The following is a 21,650-nucleotide window of genomic DNA, read 5'->3' as shown; positions in this document are numbered from 1 at the left end:
GGGCGAGTAAAGGCGGTTAAGAGCGCAGTGCGCCGAGCGGAGCACCGAACCGCAGCGCCTCGGTGTGTGTGTGCGCGCGCGCGCACTACACACACAAGAATGTAAAAAAAAAAAAAAAAAAAGGGAGAGAGAGAGCGTGCGCGAGCGGGAGAGACGGACTGAAAGCTGCGAACACGTTCCCACAGCTGGGCGAGCGAGCGAGCGATTCTCTTTTCCTCCCTCCGGCTTCTCTCTATCCGTAGCGTTGCTACGTGCGGACGACATGATGATGGAGACGCGCTCCGGCTGCCGGCTCGGTTCGCTCACCGCTGCGGCTGCTGGTAGCGGAGGACGGAGCGCCGAGTGAAGGGGGAGGGAGAGCCGCCGGATTTCCCCGCAGACCCCGCGGCGCGCTCTCTTTCTACATTTTACGCGTTCGCACGAACAGTAGTAGAACAAGTAAAGGGTCGCGCCGGTGCCGCGCATGGCGCTCCGTCTCTAGACCGCGACCGTGTTCCGCTGGAGCGCAGATCCGCCGCCGCCTCCGCAGCCCGAGGCGGGAGCAGCGCTCCGTGCGCGCCGTACAGCCGCCGAGAGGGACCCCGAGCGGCCGGAGCGGGAGCAGCGGCTGCTCGAGCCGAGGACGGAGCGCCTGGAGGCGCGGGCGGAGACGCAGCCGGACGCCTCGCTCCTGAGGACCATGGTGCTGGACAAGGAGGAAGGTAGGAGCACCGGGACTGGGATCGGAAAGACGAGCGGCGGCGCGCGAGCCCCGTGTGAGAGTGGGCGTGGAGCGCCGGACGCGGGTTTCGTCGTGTGTGTGTGGAGCAGCCGCGCACTCCGTCGCGTCCCGTCTCCCCCTCGTCGCGCGCGCTCTCTTTCCGCACACACTCCCCTCTGACTCTCGCCTCGCTCGTTCGATTCGAGTGTGGATTCCAACTTTGAGCAAGAGTTGAGTGTGTAAACAGCCTGGCTCCTCAGCGCGCGACTGCGCGGCCGCGATGTTCACCGCTGTCGGCGGCTCACAGGTGGTGTCGCTCCGGCACAGAGACGGAGCGGAGTGCGGCTCTCAAGTAACTAGTGGTGCACCAACCAAGGGCCCCGATCGCGCCGAGTCTTTGACCCCTCGGTTTGGGTCCTTGTTTGGGTCCTTTGTGTGCGGAGTCCCGGCGGCGTCACTGATTCCAGCTGTGTGCGCGCGCACTTCGGAGCTGCTCAGTGTCCTACGCACACGAGCTCCACTTTCTCACACCGCGGTTGTCACTGAGGACACACGCCGCAGGTCACGAACGCGGTATGTTTAAATTTGAAATGGTATTAAATCGGAAACCCATGATTCTGGCCGGTGTGGTAAACTTGGGTGTGTATCTAACCCTATTTTGACCTTTTTTTAAAGTGCTAATTTCTAAAAGGGTATCCAGATTCTGCTTTTCTCCCACGGACCCGATTTAACTTATTCCTGTGTCATCGCCCAGAGTTTTGGCAATTGCCCACCCCCCCCCCAAAAAAAAAAAAAAAAAAAACCTAGTAGCTTGCATTTGAAAGGCACAGATTATTAATGCTTTGAAAATGGTGTGGTTTTTTTTTTTTTGCGGACCATCCTTTCACTTAGTCGGCTTGTAAAAAGCAATAAAGCCAGGGAGGGAGTGATGCCGCTCCGCTCCCCTTTCCTCTCCTCCTCCTCTCCGAACCCCGCGTCTTCGCTAATGTGCCCAGATTAACTCGAGTGTAAATAGTCTCCTCTGGATGTCCGTCTTGCTGAAAGTTGCCCGCGCGGCTCCCGCTTCGGACGCCTTTTATCAGCCGTGTGCTGCGCGCTGCAGCGATGCTGTAAATGGCATTAGCGGGAGAGGATGCACGGGAGCATGTAATGCAGTCAATAGTACATTAACTACTGATGCCCAATTACAGGAGCAGGCAGAGTGGCTTTTAGGAGCATTAGGACTTGCAGAAGAGCTGAGCTCACCTGCTGCTCATTGCCTAAAAGCTTCACCCTTTTGCTCGGTGCGGCCGACTGACTGCGCTGGCATTTTGGCACAGATGTGGAGTGCTGGTGGGGGGGGGGGCGGGGGCTGCTTTCACAGACAGGCCTCTTAATGTCCCTCTCATTTGGGGGAGGAGGGCAGGCATGAATGAATACCTCCTTGTTATGCTGGGTTATTGAGCCATTTGTCCCACTTTTCCCTTTTATCCAGGTTTATTTTCTTTTATGTGGCCATTTACCAGAACTGTCTGTCATTTGTCCATTTTTTTTTTTTTTTTTTTTTTTTTTTTTTTTTTTTTTTTATTTTGGTCGCGGAATGGCTTGTTGCGGAGAAATCCGAATTGAGTGCGATTATGAGCGTTGCCATCTGAAATGAGCAACCTGGACGTTGACGGAAATGTTTCCGAAGTGACAAAATTATTGTCCGAAATGGCTCTTGGCCATCGGGCCTCTTCCTGGAGACACCTCTCAAGTTGTATGCAAATTCTTCCGCTTTAGTGTGCGTTTAAATCCACATGTTTTCTTCTCTACACTTAGCACGGAGCATACTTAAGTGGTCTTCATCTTTTTGGTATAATTAAACAAACAAAAGGATTACGCATTGAATAACAAGTCTATTTGGTAATTCGATCTGGATGGCAACGTGACCACTGAACACACATTGTACTGAAACAAGTACTTTAATTACTGAATCTCACACATCAGCAACATTTGCACCCTTAGCTGTTGGGGTGACCAGTGATTTCATACATGAGCACAATGGAACTGCTGCTGCAATTTATCACACTGATACAAAATCTCTTTTTTTTTCCTTCAAAATCTTGTGGAATTTATGCATTATTTCAAGAAGGTTCACGATGGTTAATAACCAAGGAAGTTAAAAGAAAATGGTCATGTTGAATTCTAATGAAAAGCAATTTGGAACACACACGATCAATGAAGCAGATGGATTGTATCCTCACTAGAGATTTGGGATTGGTGGGGGGGGGGTGTTCGCTTCTAAGGAACATAATTTTCTAGGACCTATACTAAATTTCTCCTTATTGAGGTACTTCTAGTGTATTATCTTTGCAGCTGGTAGTCCAGAAAAATACATTCATGAAGTGACTGAAGCAGTGTCTCAAATGAGTATAACCTTGTAATCTGTCAGCTGCTGTAATATAACTTAGGCTTCAGGCACAAATTTTTATCCTTTCAACTTATTTCTTTTCACAGTTACCATAGTAATTCTGTCTTGTAGCAATGTTATATTGATTTAGAAAGCGGACATTAATATTGTTCTGTTTCAGCAACTTGATTTCTAATTTCCACTTGGAGATTACTTTTATACATTTCTTGAATCTGTAGTTTTTCTGCTGCAAAGTAATTTTCTTTGCTATTTTCCAAGCTTATTGGCTTGCCCTTACCCTAAATTAAACTTGCCAATTCCAAACACTGAAAGTGCATCAATGTTGCCTGCTGCCTAATACCTTGTTTCTTTTGTCTAAAACTAATAGTAACCATCTAGAGGCAGTTGGAACTCTTAAATTGCGTACTTAAACTCAGTTTTTATATTAAATTAGATTTGCAATGGTGGCAGCTGTTTGGTCGCTTCTAACCCTTCGAGGAGCAGAGCACAAGTCGTCAAAAAAATAGTACAAAGGCAGGAAACGGTCACTTGTGTGAATCTCGTCATCTTTCGTGACAGCTGCCAGAGAGACTGTCCAAGTGCACTGAGCAGGAGGCCTCAAGTTCCTTTTTGACACCGAAATGGTTTGATTCCAGGAGGAGGACTGCGATTTAGTACTGTTAGCGCTGTTTCCTGTTTTAAACTGCAGGCAAAGTGGGACAAGCCTAGGCCAATGTACCTGCCCCTTCATGTGACGCTCCTTATAGATTATAACTTTCCAATTCTTCTGAAACAAAGCTTTGATTTATGGTTCGCGATATGGCACGTGGTCCCAGATGTCCAAGGGGCTGTTTCCGATCTGCCCTTTTAGTGGGTAAACGCTAAAATCGGCGGCTTGATGGGGCTTGTACCACGTTTGCAGCGGAGCAACGGTGTTCTGGAAAGCAATACTTCAATTTAAAAATGGATGTAGGAATGTATTGTTATATCAGTCTTTTAAAGGCTGAGCCCTTTCACCCGGCCGCGAGTAGCTCGGCAGAAAACGCGGTGATGGCCGTCTCGGTGGAGTTGCTCCCGGTAATGGTACACATGCTCTGCTGAAAGAGGGTATACAGCTACATATTGATGGCTTTACAGTATGTGGTTTTTAATTTACTTTCCTTTTGGTCTTTTAACCACATGTTGTTCCCCTGGGCTGCCTTGTTGCAGCACGCTCGCAAGCTCTTTCATGCCGCAGGGCTTAGTCCCTGCAACTGCTGAAGCACGTGCTCAACGCAGGTATACAGCAGGTCATCGGACGCACCTTTGTTGGATCGCAACCCTTCGACTACCATGTTCAGCGGATTGGGTGCCCCCACCCCCGTTCCAATTCCCCACAGTAGTCATTTTTCACGCGATCAGTTGCCAGAACTGCTGGCGTTTCAAGTAGGTGTTGCAAATTGTGTATTCTCATCTGGTCCAACTACCTTAAGTGGGCCTATATAAGAAAAATCAGTTGTGATGGCTTACTTTCCTTCCTGCCTTAGTGTGCTGTGACAAAGATTACACTAACCTAGTTGGGATAGTCCTTTGATTGTAAAATTAGGGTACACACTAAAGCATGGTCAAGTTCCAGTTTCTTTTCAGGTCCTTCAACGACAGGATTTTATTGCTTATAGAGTTGTTCATTTTTTTAATGACTCTTATTCATCAGTTGCCATTTTTGCCCTTGTCTAAAGCCAACCCTTTTTCGACACCTCCTCTGCTACATCAGCCCAGTGAAGAAGCTGAGCGCAAGGAAGGGAAAACAAATATTATCCGAAAGGTATTTACGCACGCAAAGTAAATCCTTTGTGTGCTTTACAATGTTTGCTAGCTGGTAATCATTGTAATGAATAATTTATGTGAAAATCGAACCGTAAGTGCAATTGCTCTGCAATGTATCAGTTTATGCCTTTGAGTTTCATTCTGGAACAAAATTGATCTACCGTTGAGCTTGTTAACAGATGATGACCTTGCTAAATCCTTCCCAAAATAGCCTCCAGATACAGATATTATTTTTTGATCTTTACTTGTTAAAGATGGAAGGCTTGTTAATTTTACTCTGGTTTAAAAACTCACTGCAACTTTTTTCCATTGCTTTCCTCCATTTCTAGGAGAGCTGGTAGGAATTAGTGAAACCCGGTCAGGGTGTCGCACAGCTGAATTATGATGCAGGTAATGCTTTCTAGCTCAACATGCAATTTCAATTTACTATTCCAAAAAGGTGTTGGGGAGGGGGGGATTTGTCTTCTAGTGTGTTAATGTTTTTGGATAGTGCAGCCACATCCCAACGTGCTCTAGTAGACACGCTTGGTTAAATGCTTTACAGTAGTCAAGCCATAATGAGTTCTGGCCAGTGGGCAACTTAATACAAAGTAATCAGGCTAATAGCTTTAAATGCTATTTAAATTTACTTACTAATGATCTTGTCACAAAGTCAATTTACATGTACAGTACTCCCTTTTCTTTCTCGGTGTCGGAGAGCACTGGTCTTCAGGCTACTTGCTAAAAATGCAACCTGACAATGAGATGTTCAGGTGCCCCCAAGTCGTCATGGAGAAAATCCTTTTAATCAACAAAAATGCATAGATAGAATGGTTGTGCAGACCACCCAGTATAATGCCTAATACATTGGTAAGATGGCAGCTTCTTACATTCTTTTAGCAGACACTTCTCCAAAGCACCATATCTGAGAGCAATACTGAAAGTGCATTACATCAATGGGAGAGATTTTGATGCAGAGATGCAGTTGATTTATGTAAAAGTAAAAAGTGGAATAAGTCAAGGCTGTTGCTAATTTTGTAGTCATGATTGTTCAACAGAACTCTTCTATCTATGGGCTGATCAGTACAACTGGCTTAATCCTTCATATGTTCCTCATAGATTTATCAGTTTCCCATAAACTAAACTTATTCAGTTTTCAGTTTAGAGCCCAAACTGGAACCAACCCATCAAGCACCCCCTACCACTGATGGCATACAAGTTATCATGCTTGGACATGGGCAGCTAGAATGATGCATTACTATCATGGAATGGAGTACAGTTTCAGCCTGCAGTTCTACCCTCTGGATGTTTGATGGGGCCAAAGAGTTTCTGCCCTTTCTTTCAAGGGTCAAATAGAGTACATTGACAGCATTATACCCTTAAAGAGCCACTGAAAATGGCTGAGAAGGGAGGCAAACGAGCAACGACTTGTCTGTTGTCTGAACTGCTCTGCTTTCGTGATCCTTTCATCGAATTTTTCGGGGGTCCTACTTCATGTCTCACATTTATTTTAGCAGACAGAGTTGAAGAAACTACTACCTTAACATTGGAGAATGCTTCTTCAGATATGGGAACTGTTTCAAGGCTCCATCTATGAATCCATTATGACTGCTTCTCCAGTGCAGGATTGTGGCCGACCAGAACCTATCACAGAAGCATATGTCGGAAGGCTGGGTACACCCTTGACAGGATGCCAGTCCACCCCAGGACAATCATACTCTTCTCTCGCACATAAGAGCAATTTAGTCACCAGTTCACTTGAAATGTCTTTGGCAGGTAGGAGGAAACTCCAAGGACTTATCCACTGTAGTAGAACTTATGCTACCTGCTGCACCACTGTAACACTTTCTGCTATTTAGTATTGTTAGATTTTACTGATGCAAACACTATTGCAGGGAATTTGCTTCAGAGTTTCTTTACCCTTGCACAGTGGTGTTATACATTCTACGTTACATGTAGAATTAGGTTCCTTCTGCTTTAGAGCAAACACCACCCTGCAGAGAACTCATTATTTGACTCACATGGTATCCTGCCCTTTGTTCCTCAGCATCAGTTGCAACGCCACCCCATCTACCCCTCTGGAATGGGAAAATATGCCATAATTGCCAGGGAGGAGCAAATTCTCCCGTTTCATCTTCGGCACTTCGACTGGCTGAAGGGCTTTTCTTTATGCCTCCTGCATGCATTTTTCATTTGTGCTTATTTACTGTGCTTTTTACTATGAAAGAGTTTCTGCGCTATATTCAGCACTTCATGGCAGACAGATGCAGCACCACTGATTGTTAGGAATCGGGTACCAACCCATGATGAAATCTTTCCACACTCTAAGCAGACAAGCTTTCAAATGGGTTTTTTTTTCCCCCTCATCTGTGTGCAATGCTTAAAAATAATTTGGAAACTTTAGTCAGTGGGAATGTTAACAACTTGGCTTGTATCCCTCTAAAATAGATCTGTAGCAAAACATCAACCTCTCTTCTGTTGCCAGATCAGCCTTAACAAAACCAAAAAAAAATCACAAAGCAGATCCTTCTGGCAACAGACTTCCATCACTTTGAGGGGGGGGGGGGCTTCCAGGTAAACCGTGAGTGCACTGGCAAAGACAATCCAAATTTTGTGGCCTTCAAGAAGCATTTCTTTGTTTCGGAAGAGCTCCCGTCTTTCGCATTGCTTTTGACTTCCCTCTTTCTCAGATAAGAGGATGTTTTGGGGGCGGGGGACACGACAGCTTTCTCGGATACTGGGTCATGCGTTGTTCCATGTCCTACATTCGGCCACTGTCTGACAAAGTCCTTGTTACAGATCCCCCCACCCCAACGCTTACTGTAAGAATGATATAGAAAGGAGGGAAGCAAGGGCTGCTTGAGGGACACAGCTGTCCATGGCACACCTTGCAGAACCTGTGATCTTGGCAGGCCCATGGGACAACATGTGCTGGAACACGATGTATTCTGTGTAACTATGGGGGGGGACACTGCCAACTTTCACTTCCCAAAATAAGCTGTAATGAATTTAGTTGGAAAGCTGTTGCATGTCTCTTATGTGCTCCTTTAATTAACCTTGTCTGAAAATGCAGGGGGGGGACTAAACTGGTCGGCACAAAGAGGGAGAAGGCAGTCCTAATGAAGATGTACGTTAATTGGGACCGTGCTGGAGACCAAACCGCACCAAAAAAAATGTAATGCTGTGCACCCCACACACCTTAGAAAGGGGATGGGTCTTAGCGCTGACTTCGGGGAGAAAGAGACGCTAGTCCGACGCGATGGAAATGAGCAGCCGCTAAAGAAAGGCAGCCGTGTTCCAGACCGTTCTGTCGGCTGCACCGTTTCCCCTTTCTCCTCCGATCCGCACGTTTGGCCGCCGTTTGCGCACGCCGTGTGCAGCGCTCTCATTTGGAGGGGATCAGCCGTAATTACAGCGAGGAGGGGGAAGCGTCTCCCGTCTGCAGGGGTCAGGACACTTGTAACATGTGAAAAGGGCAATTATTCCTCAAGACAAAACCCTCCCTTATCCTGAGCGCAGCCGGGGTCGGGGCCTGGGACGCCGCACCAGGGCTTGTTAGAGCCGCCAGGCTACGTGGTTTTGCAAAAAAAATAGGCCCCGGGCCTTGTTAATGAGCCACTTCCCTTTTGGTATGCTGGTTCTGCGCTGCCTGCTGGAACAGAAGTGGACTTGGCCACTTGAAGAATATAAGCAAAGTAGTGTTGGAGAACAACTTTTGCGCTGCCTTTATAGCGATGCACTCGCACCGCGTGGACATGCTAAATGCGATTTCCCTCAACCCCACAAGTTTTCCCACTGCGGCAGTTATGTCCACCTGTGAACAAGCTGGACCCCCCCCCCCCCCCCGACGACAAAAACAATAAAATGCTTTTCAGTGTGGCCCTCATTTAGTCTAGCAGCTACAGGTGCCTGCCCTATATCCCAATTCCATTTACATTTGTCTGGCTGATTCTTTTCTCCAAAGTGACTTACAACAATTTACTCATTTATACAAGAGGATAGTTCGTACTGGTGCAGTTTGAGGGTAAGCGCGTTGGGTAGGAGTGGGGATTTAAACCTGCATGCTCTGATGGCAGGGGCAGTTGCTCTTGTCACTATTCTACACCCCAGGCCTGCTGAAGAGACCCCTCCTATAGCACCACTCAGACCCAGCATTTACACTAATGAGGACTCCTGTACTTCCCACTACCCCTAAAAGCTCTAGTTCAAAACTTAACACAGATCAGTTTGCTACCTTCAGCAGTTTACCAACTGGAGAGATTATACCATTATAAAGTTTGTCCTGCTTTAGGATTAAAAAAAAAAAAAGCAAGGTTGTTACTGTGCGGGGAGGCTGAGGCCTGGGAATTGTGATGTAAAAAAGAGTTTCACGGGGGGGGTTGTTTACATCCTTAAGTAATCTACCCCTAGTCAATAACTGCTTAGCCAATGCAGGATCACCATGGTCGTGAGCCTATCCCAAAAGCCCAGGGTGTACCCTACACAAGAGGCCATCACACAGTCATTCACTTGAACATATTCTAGGCCATTTAGAGTTCGCATGATCTTTTTGACCGGAAGGAAACCAGAGCACCTGAAGGAAACTCGGGGGAGAAGATGGAAACTACACACAGCCGGACAGCTGTGAGGCACCGGAGCTACCTGCTGTGCAACTATCACAAGCATGGGGGTTCTCAGTTCTGGCTCCATTGTGGTGGAATGGCTTCCCACTCAGAACTGCTGAAACTGCCTATATTCAAGAAGGGTCTGAAAACTCACCTCTTCCGGACTCACTTCGCCCATCATCTCTCAAGCTCATGTATTGTGTAAATGTTCATGCACCGTTTCTTTATGATCATGCCCGGATAAGCCTTTAAACAGCTGCTAATCCTGTAAATGTTTGTGTACCTTTTTTTAAAAAAAAAAAAAAAATTGTAGGAAGGTGATTAGGATTCGTCTATGACTTTTACATGCCTACTTGTGCGATGAACATCTGTGCACGAAATGAAAAACGGTTTATTTAATCACACGTCTGCAACCATGTCTCTCTCCTAATAGTGTACAAATTGTATTTCTCTGAGATGTGTTTTTTTTTTTTTTTTTTTTTGGGAGAAAAGCATTCTCTAAATGAGTAAATGTACTGTGTATGTGCTCCAGATAAATTCATATTTTGGAAATATGTACATCTAATTTGCATAAGTCACTTCAGTCACTATCAGTGTTAGCTAGTCATCTAGTGTAATATATCAATTTTCCTTTGCTCTTGTAAAAGATGTACAAGGATTTTGATCAAAGGGCTTTTCCCTCCCTTTCTCTAATTAGATTAAACCATTAAATGTGATGAGCACTTTGGAAAGCTTGGAGGCATTTTCTCAAATCTTTTTCTGTTGATCTCGCACATCAAAAAAGGTCACTATGTTGATATGATTTCTGATCACTATAGGAATGCTACTTGAAATGAGCTAAAGTGGGGAAGCAAATGCTATCTCCATAATGAAAACTCATCTTTTTCGAACAAGATAAACGGTGGGGGGGGAAGCAGGCAGACAACAGGGGCTTGTCCAGACTCTTAATGGCAAAGGTGTTGGGCATGGTAAAGTCCTTTTCTTTTAACAGAAAATGCTCTTGCTGTGGAATACAAATCAATGGTGACAGTGTGCTTTTCCGTGACACTAAATGACACCGGAAGGTCAGCGGCATTTGTTAAATGGATCGGATTAAATGGTCGGGGTGCTCCTGGCTCCTCTTTCTGTTTATATCGTAGCTCCTCGCTGCTCTCGGAGGCGGCGAACCGGAGCTCTGGGCGGGAGCTACAGATCTAGCTATGGGATCTCCCGGGGAGCACAGTGTGGCGATGCGTGCGCTCCAGCGAAAACGACCTCCTCTTCAACTACTTCCACAGCATCACGCCGCCCACCTGGCCCTTTAGTTTCACAACTATTGTTCTGAAGCTTCCTAAAGCGGACTGCCCTCCTGCCGGCTTTCGAGGGTGAAGCTCTCTTGCTCCACGTGGCGTGACGACAGCGATCGCAGAGGCTGCACGTTAAAGTGTGTGCGAGATGGCGAGAAAGAACGCGAGAAACTTCGTTGCCTTCTTTGAGCAACGCGCCCTAGACCCTCGTAGCGGAGCAGCGCTGCCAGGAGCTATAGTTTCCGACTTTCGAGCAGCCTAAAATGTAGGTCAGCTTTTTTTTTTGCTTTTTCGCCCTCCCCCCCCCCTCAAAACTTTGGTTCGTCCAGGTAGGCGCACGTGAGAACCGCTCCAAAGGGACTGGAATAACAAGATGTAGCATGGAGCCAGTCAGAGAAGGAGCTCCGTTTCTTCAACGGAACGAGCGGTGCGAAAGATGCTCGTGTAGCTCATTGTTCGCAGGAACGCTGACCTTTGTGTATAATTAGTTCTCTTACTTAAAGCAAACAGAATAGGTAATTAGCTGTCGTCAAATGGAAAATTAAATATTTTGGCGGGGTCCTGGAGGGAATTGGAAGGACCCAGTTTTATTTTATTTTTGCCCCCAGCTACACGCTCTCGCGCCGACACCGCTCATTAGCTTTTTTTTTTTTTATAGTTCCGCGCTAGTCTGACAGGCGAGCTCTCCCTCCCGGTGCACCTGCACAGATGCTCTAACAAGCCATGAAATGCAGGTAGAGCCGACCGCCTTCAGCTGGCTCCGCTTCAATTTGAAGCTTTTTAGCTTCATTTACGCCGAACATTGGTATTTATAGCCTGGTTTGTGATCCTTCCGCGGCGGCCTCGAGGAGGCCCGTTTGGAGAGGAAGGAGGTGAGGGCGCCGGAGGGCCGCCGCGCCGCTAATTAATGGCTCCCATCAGCTGCGCCGTACCAATTAGCCTCCCCTGTTCCGCTTCTGATAAAGAACTCTGAATAAAGATGGCTGAAGAGTGCCGGCACTGGCTTTCACTCCCAAACCTGAGCTATAAATTTGACTAACAAGCTTTCCACTCTCACCCATCTACTGCCCCCCCCCCCACGCTTGTACAATGTACCCTTTTTCAAGGGGAAATGCTAATTGTGCAACACAGACATGCTGATGTATAGTTTGTCCAAAGTTTGCAGTACAAATCTGGAGGTGTGTGGGAGAGGGAAAAGGGTCACCGGGGGGGGGGGACTGCTCTGTGCCCATTAGCTGAAGAAAAAGTAAAGCTTTGGTTTTAAAAAAAAAAAAAAAAAAAAATGAAAAAAGTAGTAAAAAAATGACAACCTACAGCAATTCACCTCCGCCCCTCCTGTGTTTTACAAGGCAGGTGAGATTTTAAACTGTGTGCTGCACTTTGACCATTTCTAATTTCAAAGTGGAAGGGTTTTTTTTTTCCCCCCTTTCCCTCCTTGTTACGAGCAGGAGACCGTGTTGCCAGCGCCAGCTCCGTCCTTCAGAGAAATAGGTTTCTGGGAGCAGAGACCCGGCGCCGCGTGTTCTGCCCGGCGGATCGATAGCTCAGTGTGTATGACTGTCTTAAGAGGCGCTGCGCTGTGCTCTCCGCTGCGCTCCAACCCGTTAGTGCGCGGAGAGAGAGAGAGAGGATGTGTTACCAGCGCCGGCCGGGGGGTGGCTTTTAGCCCAAACGCAAATGTCAACCGCAGATAGACTATTAGTGTTTACAGCAGTTATTAAATGGACTTTATTTGTCCTTTAGGAGCCTAAAAGGCGCACTTAAAGTGGGGGCCCTGGGTGACAGTGGGGCAATTTGCAGGTTTACTTACTTACTCCCAGTCAGTTGCGGGCGCATGAGTCAACTTAAGTGACACCGCAGAGAGGGTAGTACGTATCGCGAGCTCGGTGGACGCGATGACGACGTCGAGCTGACGGCCACCATCGCGTAAAGGTCGACATCCGTAAATGGCAAACGCACCCATGTAGGGCACTTGCTGCTAGGCTAAATTCAGCAGAATGGATAAATATTATGATGACAAGTAATGACTTGCAACATAAATGCTTGTTGAATCGCTGGCCGAGCGCAAAGCCCAGCTTGAAACATCAATAGTGTAGCATCGTGCACAGATCGGTGCAGAAACCGTGGCGGTGAGCACAGTATATATTTAAGAGCATCAATCACTAAATAGCTTATTTTCCGATATGAACTGATGCTTTTTACAAAGCAAATGGCTAAGGGAAAATCCCTTAAGGTGAGAAGGTTCACATAAGATGACAAAATCCAGTGACTACTATGAAGCACTGGGATGCCTAGAAATGGGCCCCAAGACACCCCGTGCACCTGGCCAATGACTAACGTTGGGGTCCACATGTTTTCCCGCCGTCGCAGGTGTGCCGATGCTCTCTGTGCAGCCCAAGGGCAAGCAGAAGGGCTGCGCCGGCTGCAACCGCAAGATCAAGGACCGCTACCTGCTGAAGGCTTTGGACAAGTACTGGCACGAGGACTGCCTCAAATGCGCCTGCTGCGACTGCCGGTTGGGGGAGGTTGGCTCCACCCTCTACACGAAAGCCAACCTCATCCTCTGTCGCAGGGACTACCTGAGGTAAGACCTACCACCACCGTTCAGATTCATAGCACCAGCTATATCTTTTATTTCTTGCAACCTCAGATTTTTGTCCCTAAAAGCTGAAGATACACGCATGTGCTTGTGCACAAGGAAGAACGTGTTCCAGTTGTTTCCAGAGCGATGTATTCAGGAACCGCACAAGCGAACTCGGGTACTGTGGCCTTGTAAGATCTGTGTCTAAGGGCAGTGAGCATCAGTAGCAGGGAGTAGACTGTGAGGGCCCCACCTGGGTACGACCCCTGCTTCCGTTGGGTTTCGTGTCCCCACGCATGGATCGTTTGCTTCCTAAATTAAACATGATTATTTTGTGGGTGTTGAGTCGCAGTCCCTGGGGCATCCTGCACACGTGCTATTATTTATCCAGGAGGCGATTACCTGGGGGGCCCTAGCTTTCCCCTGCTCGTTGACTTGGCATCATCTGCCCCCACTGGTCAGAAACACACTTGCCTGGATGACCATCTAGGAGGAATGAGTATGTTGGGAGGAGCCATTATTTCTCCTAGTCCTTACAGAGAGGTGATGCTGTCAAGGTGAGCTTGGATTGGTTAACAACGATGCTGTCTTTGTGCCCCAGAAAGGGGCAGATGGTAAGGATGAGGTAATAATAAAATGCACGTAATGAGAGGAAGATGAAATTATTTAGCCTGAAGCAGTACATTTGGCTGAATTAAAACATGATCCCCCAAATGGCTACACCTCAGGGGGATGGCTTAAGGGGCCTGCCGTCATCACCAAGTGATTCATTTTCCTCTTAGAAGAAATCAATCAAGTGGCGATATACATAATTTGGTTGAGATGCTTACACTGCAGTAGTGTGGAGTTAGGAGTGTCTCAGCCCAAAAATGAGGGCAATGCAGCGAGCAGTGGATTAAGTGTCTTTCAGGACGGCAGGGCTGGGAGCAGAGCAGACTCTAGCTCTTCTGGCTTCCTGCTTCAGCCCTAATGGCCTAATGAAATCTAGCTCACTCATCTGCTCCTGCGCCGGAGACAAATGCACGCCACTTAGCGCCTGAGGACACTCGAGATGAATTCTATTATGAATCAAATTAAAAACTTTCCTACTCACACTAAAAAGAGGCTGTTTGGAGTTGAAGGTTTAAGAGCAGGTGATGCTGGCTTCACAAAGATCCTGCCCCCCTCCCCACCACACTAGCACAAGAATGCATCTGCTCACCTCCATAATGAAGCAGCATACTTGTGTAGCCTTACCCAGCCCCCACCACCATCTATTCTGTGGCAGTTCATTAAGAGCAGGCGAAAGGATCAGACGTACCTTCATTTCTGTGTTTTTTGGAGTTCTGCCACACAATATTAATTATGAGAGCTGCTCCATCGGTATTCAGCCTTCGGAACGGGGGGGTCGGAGGGTGCGGCGTATTGAACCTCCTTCACCGGTGCTGCCTCGACGCTGCCGTCACGAGTTTCTGAATCCACTTGACATTCAATTCATTCCATAAATAGGCTGAGTTCATTGGTGGTCTTTACTATTCACTTTCATTATTGCACAGAACAATGGATTAATTAGTTGCTTCGCTCTCCTGGTGCTGAAGATCTGGTGACCTTGCTATGAAAGGTGGAATAACCAGGCGTGCTTTTATTTTTGTATATCCTTGTTGCCAATAAATGTATCCAGGAAGACGGTTTTCTTTTCATGCCTGTATCAATTTGATGTATTTTAATCTTTAACGCCTTTTAATGTAATATAAATGAGCAAGTATAAAACCACAATGCTTTTAACTCTGTTTTTCTAAAAAGAAAATGAAGAATTAAGCCTAAAAGTGAGGAACAAATTTTTTATTTTTTTTTTCCCCCTCCTCCCTCTGAGTTAATTTAATTTAAGAAACCTATACACAGAGAAAAAAGTAATCCTCAGACGAATGGAGGAGCAGGCCTTGGACATGAATGGCTGGAACCCGTTTAGAGGGAAACGTTCGGGAAGACAAGGAGGCGACAGAAGCATCCTGAGAGTTTGAAGTTCTTCAGTCTATTTGTTCAAACAGTTTTTAAGGAACATCTGTCTCTGCTAATCCACACACTTGTCATTGCTGGATTTGCAAGAAAGTAGGACAGGTGTGTACATACTTTTTTTTTCACTGCAAAAGGCTTGGCTTCCTTTGTGCAGCTAATTGAAGTCTTAGTTAGGATGTCCGTCTTCACGTTTGGGGAGAGTTTGGATTTCCTCCTGTGCGAGAAGAAATGTAGGTCTGAAATTCACAGGTGACAAGATTTGCTGTAATAGAGGTTGAGATGTATCGATAAGCCCGAATCCTTTATTTTATTTTAAACTTCCAGGATCGGTGATCTAATTGTTGGAAGTCTGTAGTACATCCTTTACTAGGTTTGGTTGTGGTCAGTACTCTGAACCAGCACTGCTGCCAGCGAGGGCCACACAATCCTGAAACTGCAAGGCTAAACCCTAACCCCCCCCTTGCTGTGTTGCATTTGTTGCTTTCCACTGCTTAAAAAAATCTCCATCTGAATCATAAATCATAAGGGTTTTAAGAGTTGCATCACCTGGGCTGCTACAAAAAGGTTCAGGTGGACCTTTTTGTAGCAGCCTAGGTGATGCAAATCTTTTAAAACCCTTCAGAGACCTTTGACCTCCTGGTACTTTAGCACAGCACTGAACTCATCTGTTACGCTATATCATTTGCTGAGAACTGGTGATAGGTACAGTAGCTGTCCTAAGACATTCTCACAAAACCTTTGTGGCCAAAGAGGTTTTTAATGCAACCTTCCAGTTTCAAGTATCGCTTTTGCTGTGGCATGCAGTGTGTCATGCACTTTTGGGAGGGAAAGTACACCACGGCAGATGGGAACTGGTGGGGGGGGGGGGAATGGAATCCTGTATGTGTGTGACCTGTTTAGTGTTACTTGTAACGGCATGTCACCTTAACTGGTCGCTTAGTGCACACTTATGCTGGAAAAGAACGTGCTCGGCTGCTGCGCTGGCAATGTTCGGCCTCCGTGGGAGACCTCCAGCACGTGCGCAGAAGAACCGGCTTCTAATAGGAGGGGCTTCATCTTGGTGGAGGAGGTGTAAATCCTTTGAATACAACCCTAACCCTCTACCTTCTAAGGCTTTGTATGGGCTTGTGTTTCAAGTGAGTAATTAATATTGGGGTGAAATTATACATTGCACTGTTGAGAAAATAACCAAAAATGACACTGAGTGGGAACTGCAAGCAGAGACTGACTGATGTTTATCTAGTTAATGGCTCTTTTGTCTGAGTTTTTTTCAAATACAACCGTCACTGACGGCACAATGAATCCAAAATCTGACATCAGTTTTCACTAAACTGCATTACTGAAATGCTCTGTGTTCCACGTGCCTTTGTCACAGCACTTTGTGTCAACATCACTGCCTTCCCTGGAACATGCAGTTATGCCACTTTGCACCTCTAAAGGCCCCAAAGCACTCGTCCAATTAATGAGGACACGAGTGATGTTGTGGTACCGCTGCATATTTTCGTCACTTTTAATACTTAGCCAGTGTGGCCATGTACTGTAAGTCTCTCTAGATAACATTACTTAAATTAATACGTCTTAAATAAACAGGCGGGTAGCTACCCGTGCTCTCATAAGCCCCTACTCTGCAGGGGAAGCCTCTGGTAATTTAAAGCATGGTCCACTGGAGAGGCTCTTCCAGCGACAAGCAGTGAGCATCAGAGAGAAACCAAGGTCCCGGTGCGGTACAAACTTGTGGCGTTCAGCCCATCGTGCCAGCCTCGCCTTCCTTAATCCCAAATATATCTCCCGCCCAGCCTGCTTGCCTGCACCGCCAAATGCATACGATGTTGTACATTCAGAATATCCCAAATGAAACATGAGATTGGGCACTTGGAAAATTAAACCGTAAATCTGATGCAAGATCAAGGTGCTTAAGTCATGCTCAGAAGAGGAAAGACTGGTTACAGACTGACCCTGTTGTGGTGGAAGCCACAACGGTCCAGGAGCATCGGCGATGGAAGCCTTCGCTCTTCGTTCTGTCCCGTACGCTAATGTCACGGTTATCTTTGTAGGTGCACTTCCATACATTCTTGAAGCTGTACGTTTCTTGCGGGGTGGGTGGTGGGACAAGCGCGGTCTGCTTGGGTGCATCTATCTTTTGACTATATTACAGAATTGCGCATCACGTCTGGCAGGAACCAAGCCTCATTAGCAATGTTGGTTTACGGAGGGAATGCTTTCAACGGTTAAATGGGAAGCCTCAGTCCTCCCTTTCCACGCTCGGGGAAACTCTTTGAAGTGCAGGATTAGAACCATGTGATCATTCTAATTAGATCATTAGTAAAGAATCCGCATCAGTGTTTGTATCTTCGCTAACGGAAAAAAAACAGGAAAAAAATACAAAGCATGTGCCAAGACAGATTCGCGTCCGCCGTGAATATTTGCACGCTGGGCTCTTTCTGCCAGTACTTCTGCGCCTCATGCTTTTCCTCCGCTTTGTGTCGCAGGCTCTTCGGTACGACGGGAAACTGCGCAGCCTGCAGTAAACTGATCCCAGCCTTTGAAATGGTGATGAGAGCCAGAGACAATGTTTACCATTTGGACTGCTTCGCTTGTCAGCTCTGCAACCAGAGGTAAGGCAGGAAGAGACATCCCTTCTCCAAATGTGTGCCGGTGCCCCAGCGAAAAAGGACGGCAAGCTCCGACCGTGGCCACCTTTCACGTGTTCCCTGGTCCGATTCTTCAGCTCGACCTGTCCCGTTACATTCAGTTTATCTCTCAAGCAGCTTTGTTCCCAGCGATGATCAATTTCCACTCCATAGAACCCATGTGCTTATCTTTCACAACATCTTTTGCATTTCTACAATCAACCCACAGGGATATCATCTGTGCTTTCTCTTAAATGTTCTGGAATATTTTTCAAATAGTTTAATAGCTCGCAAAATTTTTGAATGGCAACGACGATCAGGCAATAGGACGCCCATTTATTATAGTGAGAAAAGCCTTTAAAAGTAGTCTTACATGTTACATTTTAAAATACAAAACCTTTTTTTTTTTTTTTTTTTTGCAGTGCAGGATTATAAGATTGAGAAAAAACAATTTTAAGTTTGTGTATCTACAGTGATACAGCTGTCAGGCCAATGTCAAGACTGATGAAATGTTGAAGACTTTATTTTAAAGGGTGTCTGTAAGCTACAGCAGGAAAATAAATCCAGCATGAGCACTTCAAAACACTCTAGATGTTTCCCTTTGAAAGCACAAGGTGGAGGAATTACAGCCGACAAAATTAAGTTTTTGTGAGATCATCCTTCAAAATATCCCTCCAAATCATTGGAGGGGTTTAGAGCGCATACAATAAGGCATGGCGTTAGAGAGGCTTTTAAGGACTCTGACCCAGCTGAGACGGTGAATTTTGGGTTTTCGAACATCGTGTGCTCAACAGTCCGTGCACGCTTATACACACGGGGATTAAAAGCACATCTTGCCCAAACATGGAAAGAAAATTATAAGTCAAGGCAGATGAATGACTTCTGATCCCTCAGCCCCCTGGCCTATCCATCAGCCTTCCTGAACAGCCAGCTCGCGTGCACCTGTCCCGCTAACCAGCATCTTTAACTCTGTCACTAATAAGCTGCATTAGCAATGAGCTACCGGAACCTAATCCTAGGTAGCACTTGCTCACTTGCGTCTCCTGCTCGAGCCTTGCTGATTTACACCTTGTGTAAATGCAACAAGGTAGACTGGTGGTTAAAGATAGAAATCCAGGTTTACAAATGTATATAAGTGCTTTGGCTGATTGCATCCACTAAGCAATAAACCAATAATTCCATCCATCCATTATTAATAACCGTTTGTCCAGTGTAGGATTCTGATGTTCTGGATCTTATCCTGGAAGCAGAGGGCTTGAGACAGGGTATGCCACGGACAGGATGCCAGTCCATCACAAGGCACTCAAACATACACAAAGGCCAATTCTGAGTCACCAATCGACTGAAACGCATGCCTTTAGACTGTGGGAGGAAACCCACATAAACATGAGGATTACATGCATGCAAATTCCTCAGTTCCTCTTTGTAGCTTGTATATAGTGGAACGAAATGTCGTTTCTCCGGAGACCATGGTGCAGCACAGAACAGGAGTACAAGACGGTAAATGAAGACACGGTACATGGATGCGGACATGGGCTGTGAACTGTAGGCAGTTTTTAGCGTGACCCGAAGTGGCTGCTGCGTGCTGCCGCGCTGCCATCTTGCCAGAGTCTCAGCTATGTTCAAACCCTTACCCCAGGTTCTGAGACACCATGCTACCCTTGAATAATTATCATTTTAAAAACTGTAAAGAATGTGCAGTACAGCTACAATGCCACACAGTCAGCAAAGTCTCTCGGTTTCCCTAACCTCTTAGTGCCACTGCAGGACCAACACAAAAGGCCTGCAGTGGTATAACCATCACCACTGCCACGTGTCACTCGCTCTGCTACGGCTATAGCACACCACTGCTGTGTATGTAAAACTCGGCGTCATGGAGTTATTAGTACTTTGCATTATTTCTTGAAATCTCTCTCGCAGGTTTGACGCAGAAAGGCAACGGAGAGACATTTTAAACATTTGGCACCAAAATGTTGTGTGGAGGGCTGGCCCCGTGGCAGGGTTTCCTAGGCAACTGGTGCGATGCGTGCCAGGCTGAAGAGAGTGGGCATGTTTTCAATGGGTGCCAGGCCTCTTGTTTACGAGCTTGGACGCACCATAATCTTTCCCAACCATTTTTTTTTTTTTTTTTGTTTTTAATTCAAAGAAGCACCTTCATGCTCACATCAATGGCCTTCACACACCAACAATGCAGTGTCTGGAGGCAGGGAGCGTTGAGCCAAAGGGATCAAATCGTTGTGCAAAGAACACCAATTATAGTGGAGAAAATAAAAAGGCTTTAATTGCTGCAGTAAGAGCCACAGCTATTTCTGTCAGTAGTTTGAGCACCATGAGAAAAAGTAAATAAATGAGCAAAAAATACAGAATTGCTTCTTGTTTTGCTTTCCAGTCCATTGCCATGCCACTGCTCCATGTTAAAGCTGGTGTGTGTGTGTGTGTGTGTGTGTACGCTTTGTATTTTGTGCCTGCAGGTTCTGCGTGGGGGATAAGTTTTTCCTGAAGAACAACATGATTCTGTGCCAGATGGACTATGAGGAGGGGCAGCTGAACGGGAGCTTCGAGACACAGGTTCAATAGCTGCCGCTACCGTACGGCCTTCTCGCACGGGACAGATGCCCAGCCGCAGTCCCAGTGAAGGGCATCTCCTCTGCTTGCCTGCAATACTTTTTGATTCTCATTGGTCCCCAAGGACTCTTGTAAATGTGATACTTCTGGCTCTGCCCTCCCCAACACTGAGCAGTTACCGGTTTTTGATGTACAGTTGTTCCTGCTTAGCTGAGCACTGTATTGCCTGTATGTTTGTGATGTTCGCCCCCCCTTTTTTCGGTATGGTTCTATGGAGGGTCTGTACAGTATGTTTTTCTGTGTATATATAAACCGGAACATTTATTTTATGAAAATGTAATGCAATTTTATTACCATTGTGAATTAAAAATTCTTAAATGTTCAGTCTTTTTTTTTTTTTTTTTTTTTGGTCCCCTTATATACACCTTTGGAGAAAGCAGGTCCTGTTTCATAACAAGCCATACAGTGGCAAACCAGCAATTACTTGTGTGCTTATAAATACAGGCATTATTTGAATACATCATAAGTATGGTAACAATGCTCAGAAGGTTACTTACCAAGCTGGTGCTAATATGAAGAGCATTATGCAGGACACTGGTATTATGCAGGCTCTTGAATCTCAGATTTAGGATTTTTTTTTTTTTTTCCCCCACAGCCTTCCCACCCAAAGTAGCTTGTTGGTTCTCTTCCCACACAAGCTTTGAAAATCTATTCTACATCGAGTGACTTACAACTCCAATGAGTCCAGATTGAGTACTGGGTGCCATTTCCTGTTTTATTAGAACTTTTGGCATCTAGTCTCATATGTTATAATGGAAGTATGAGCAGAAAACAAATTGGTTTTTGGGCTTCTTAAAGGATATCTAAGATTTTGCTAAACCAAATGATCACTTTGTAGTTTTTTCCTAAAATGAAGCCTTTTGTGTGTTTACTACAGAACTTTTCAGCACTTTGTTTTAAAAATCTTTCAAATAAACTTCAGTTGAAAGAAGCACTAATTTTTTATTTTTTAAAACATTTCTTACAAACAACCTCGAAAAATAACAAAATGCATGTGCAGTATTTCAGTGACTTTACAAGCTGCTGCAGTAGCACTTGTTTGTCCCACAAAAACTGAGCTGAAGAAAGTCACC

At 46.0% G+C, this 21,650-nt stretch overlaps 1 protein-coding gene across 2 annotated transcripts; it reads left to right on the top strand.

Annotated features, from left to right (window-relative positions):
* The first annotated feature begins 492 nt into the window (after positions 1-492).
* On the top strand, positions 493-21,178 carry LOC108934533 (rhombotin-1). 2 transcript variants are annotated; one of them, XM_029255959.1, is made up of 4 exons: positions 493-701; positions 13,117-13,330; positions 17,812-17,937; positions 20,424-21,178. In XM_029255959.1, the coding sequence occupies exons 1-4, from the start codon at positions 680-682 to the stop codon at positions 20,527-20,529; spliced, it is 468 nt and encodes a 155-aa protein (XP_029111792.1). In that variant the 5' UTR covers positions 493-679; the 3' UTR covers positions 20,530-21,178. The 2 variants fall into 2 exon arrangements, with proteins under 2 accessions (XP_029111792.1, XP_018607951.2); XM_018752435.2 differs by lacking the exon at positions 493-701 and adding an exon at positions 10,916-11,011.
* The last annotated feature ends 472 nt before the right edge of the window (positions 21,179-21,650 follow it).

Source organism: Scleropages formosus, chromosome 11, assembly GCF_900964775.1.
Source record: "Scleropages formosus chromosome 11, fSclFor1.1, whole genome shotgun sequence".
NCBI lineage: Eukaryota > Metazoa > Chordata > Actinopteri > Osteoglossiformes > Osteoglossidae > Scleropages > Scleropages formosus.
The sequence above is the reverse complement of the archived record's forward strand: the minus strand, read 5'-3'. Positions and strand labels throughout refer to the sequence as shown.

Bases quoted from the DNA above. Each gene is read 5' to 3' on its own strand.
- LOC108934533 (XM_029255959.1), top strand. From the start codon at position 680: ATGGTGCTGGACAAGGAGGAAG. The intron at 702-13,116 runs GTAGGAGCACCG...CCGCCGTCGCAG, and splicing joins GGTGCTGGACAAGGAGGAAG to GTGTGCCGATGCTCTCTGTG. The intron at 17,938-20,423 runs GTAAGGCAGGAA...TTGTGCCTGCAG, and splicing joins TGTCAGCTCTGCAACCAGAG to GTTCTGCGTGGGGGATAAGT.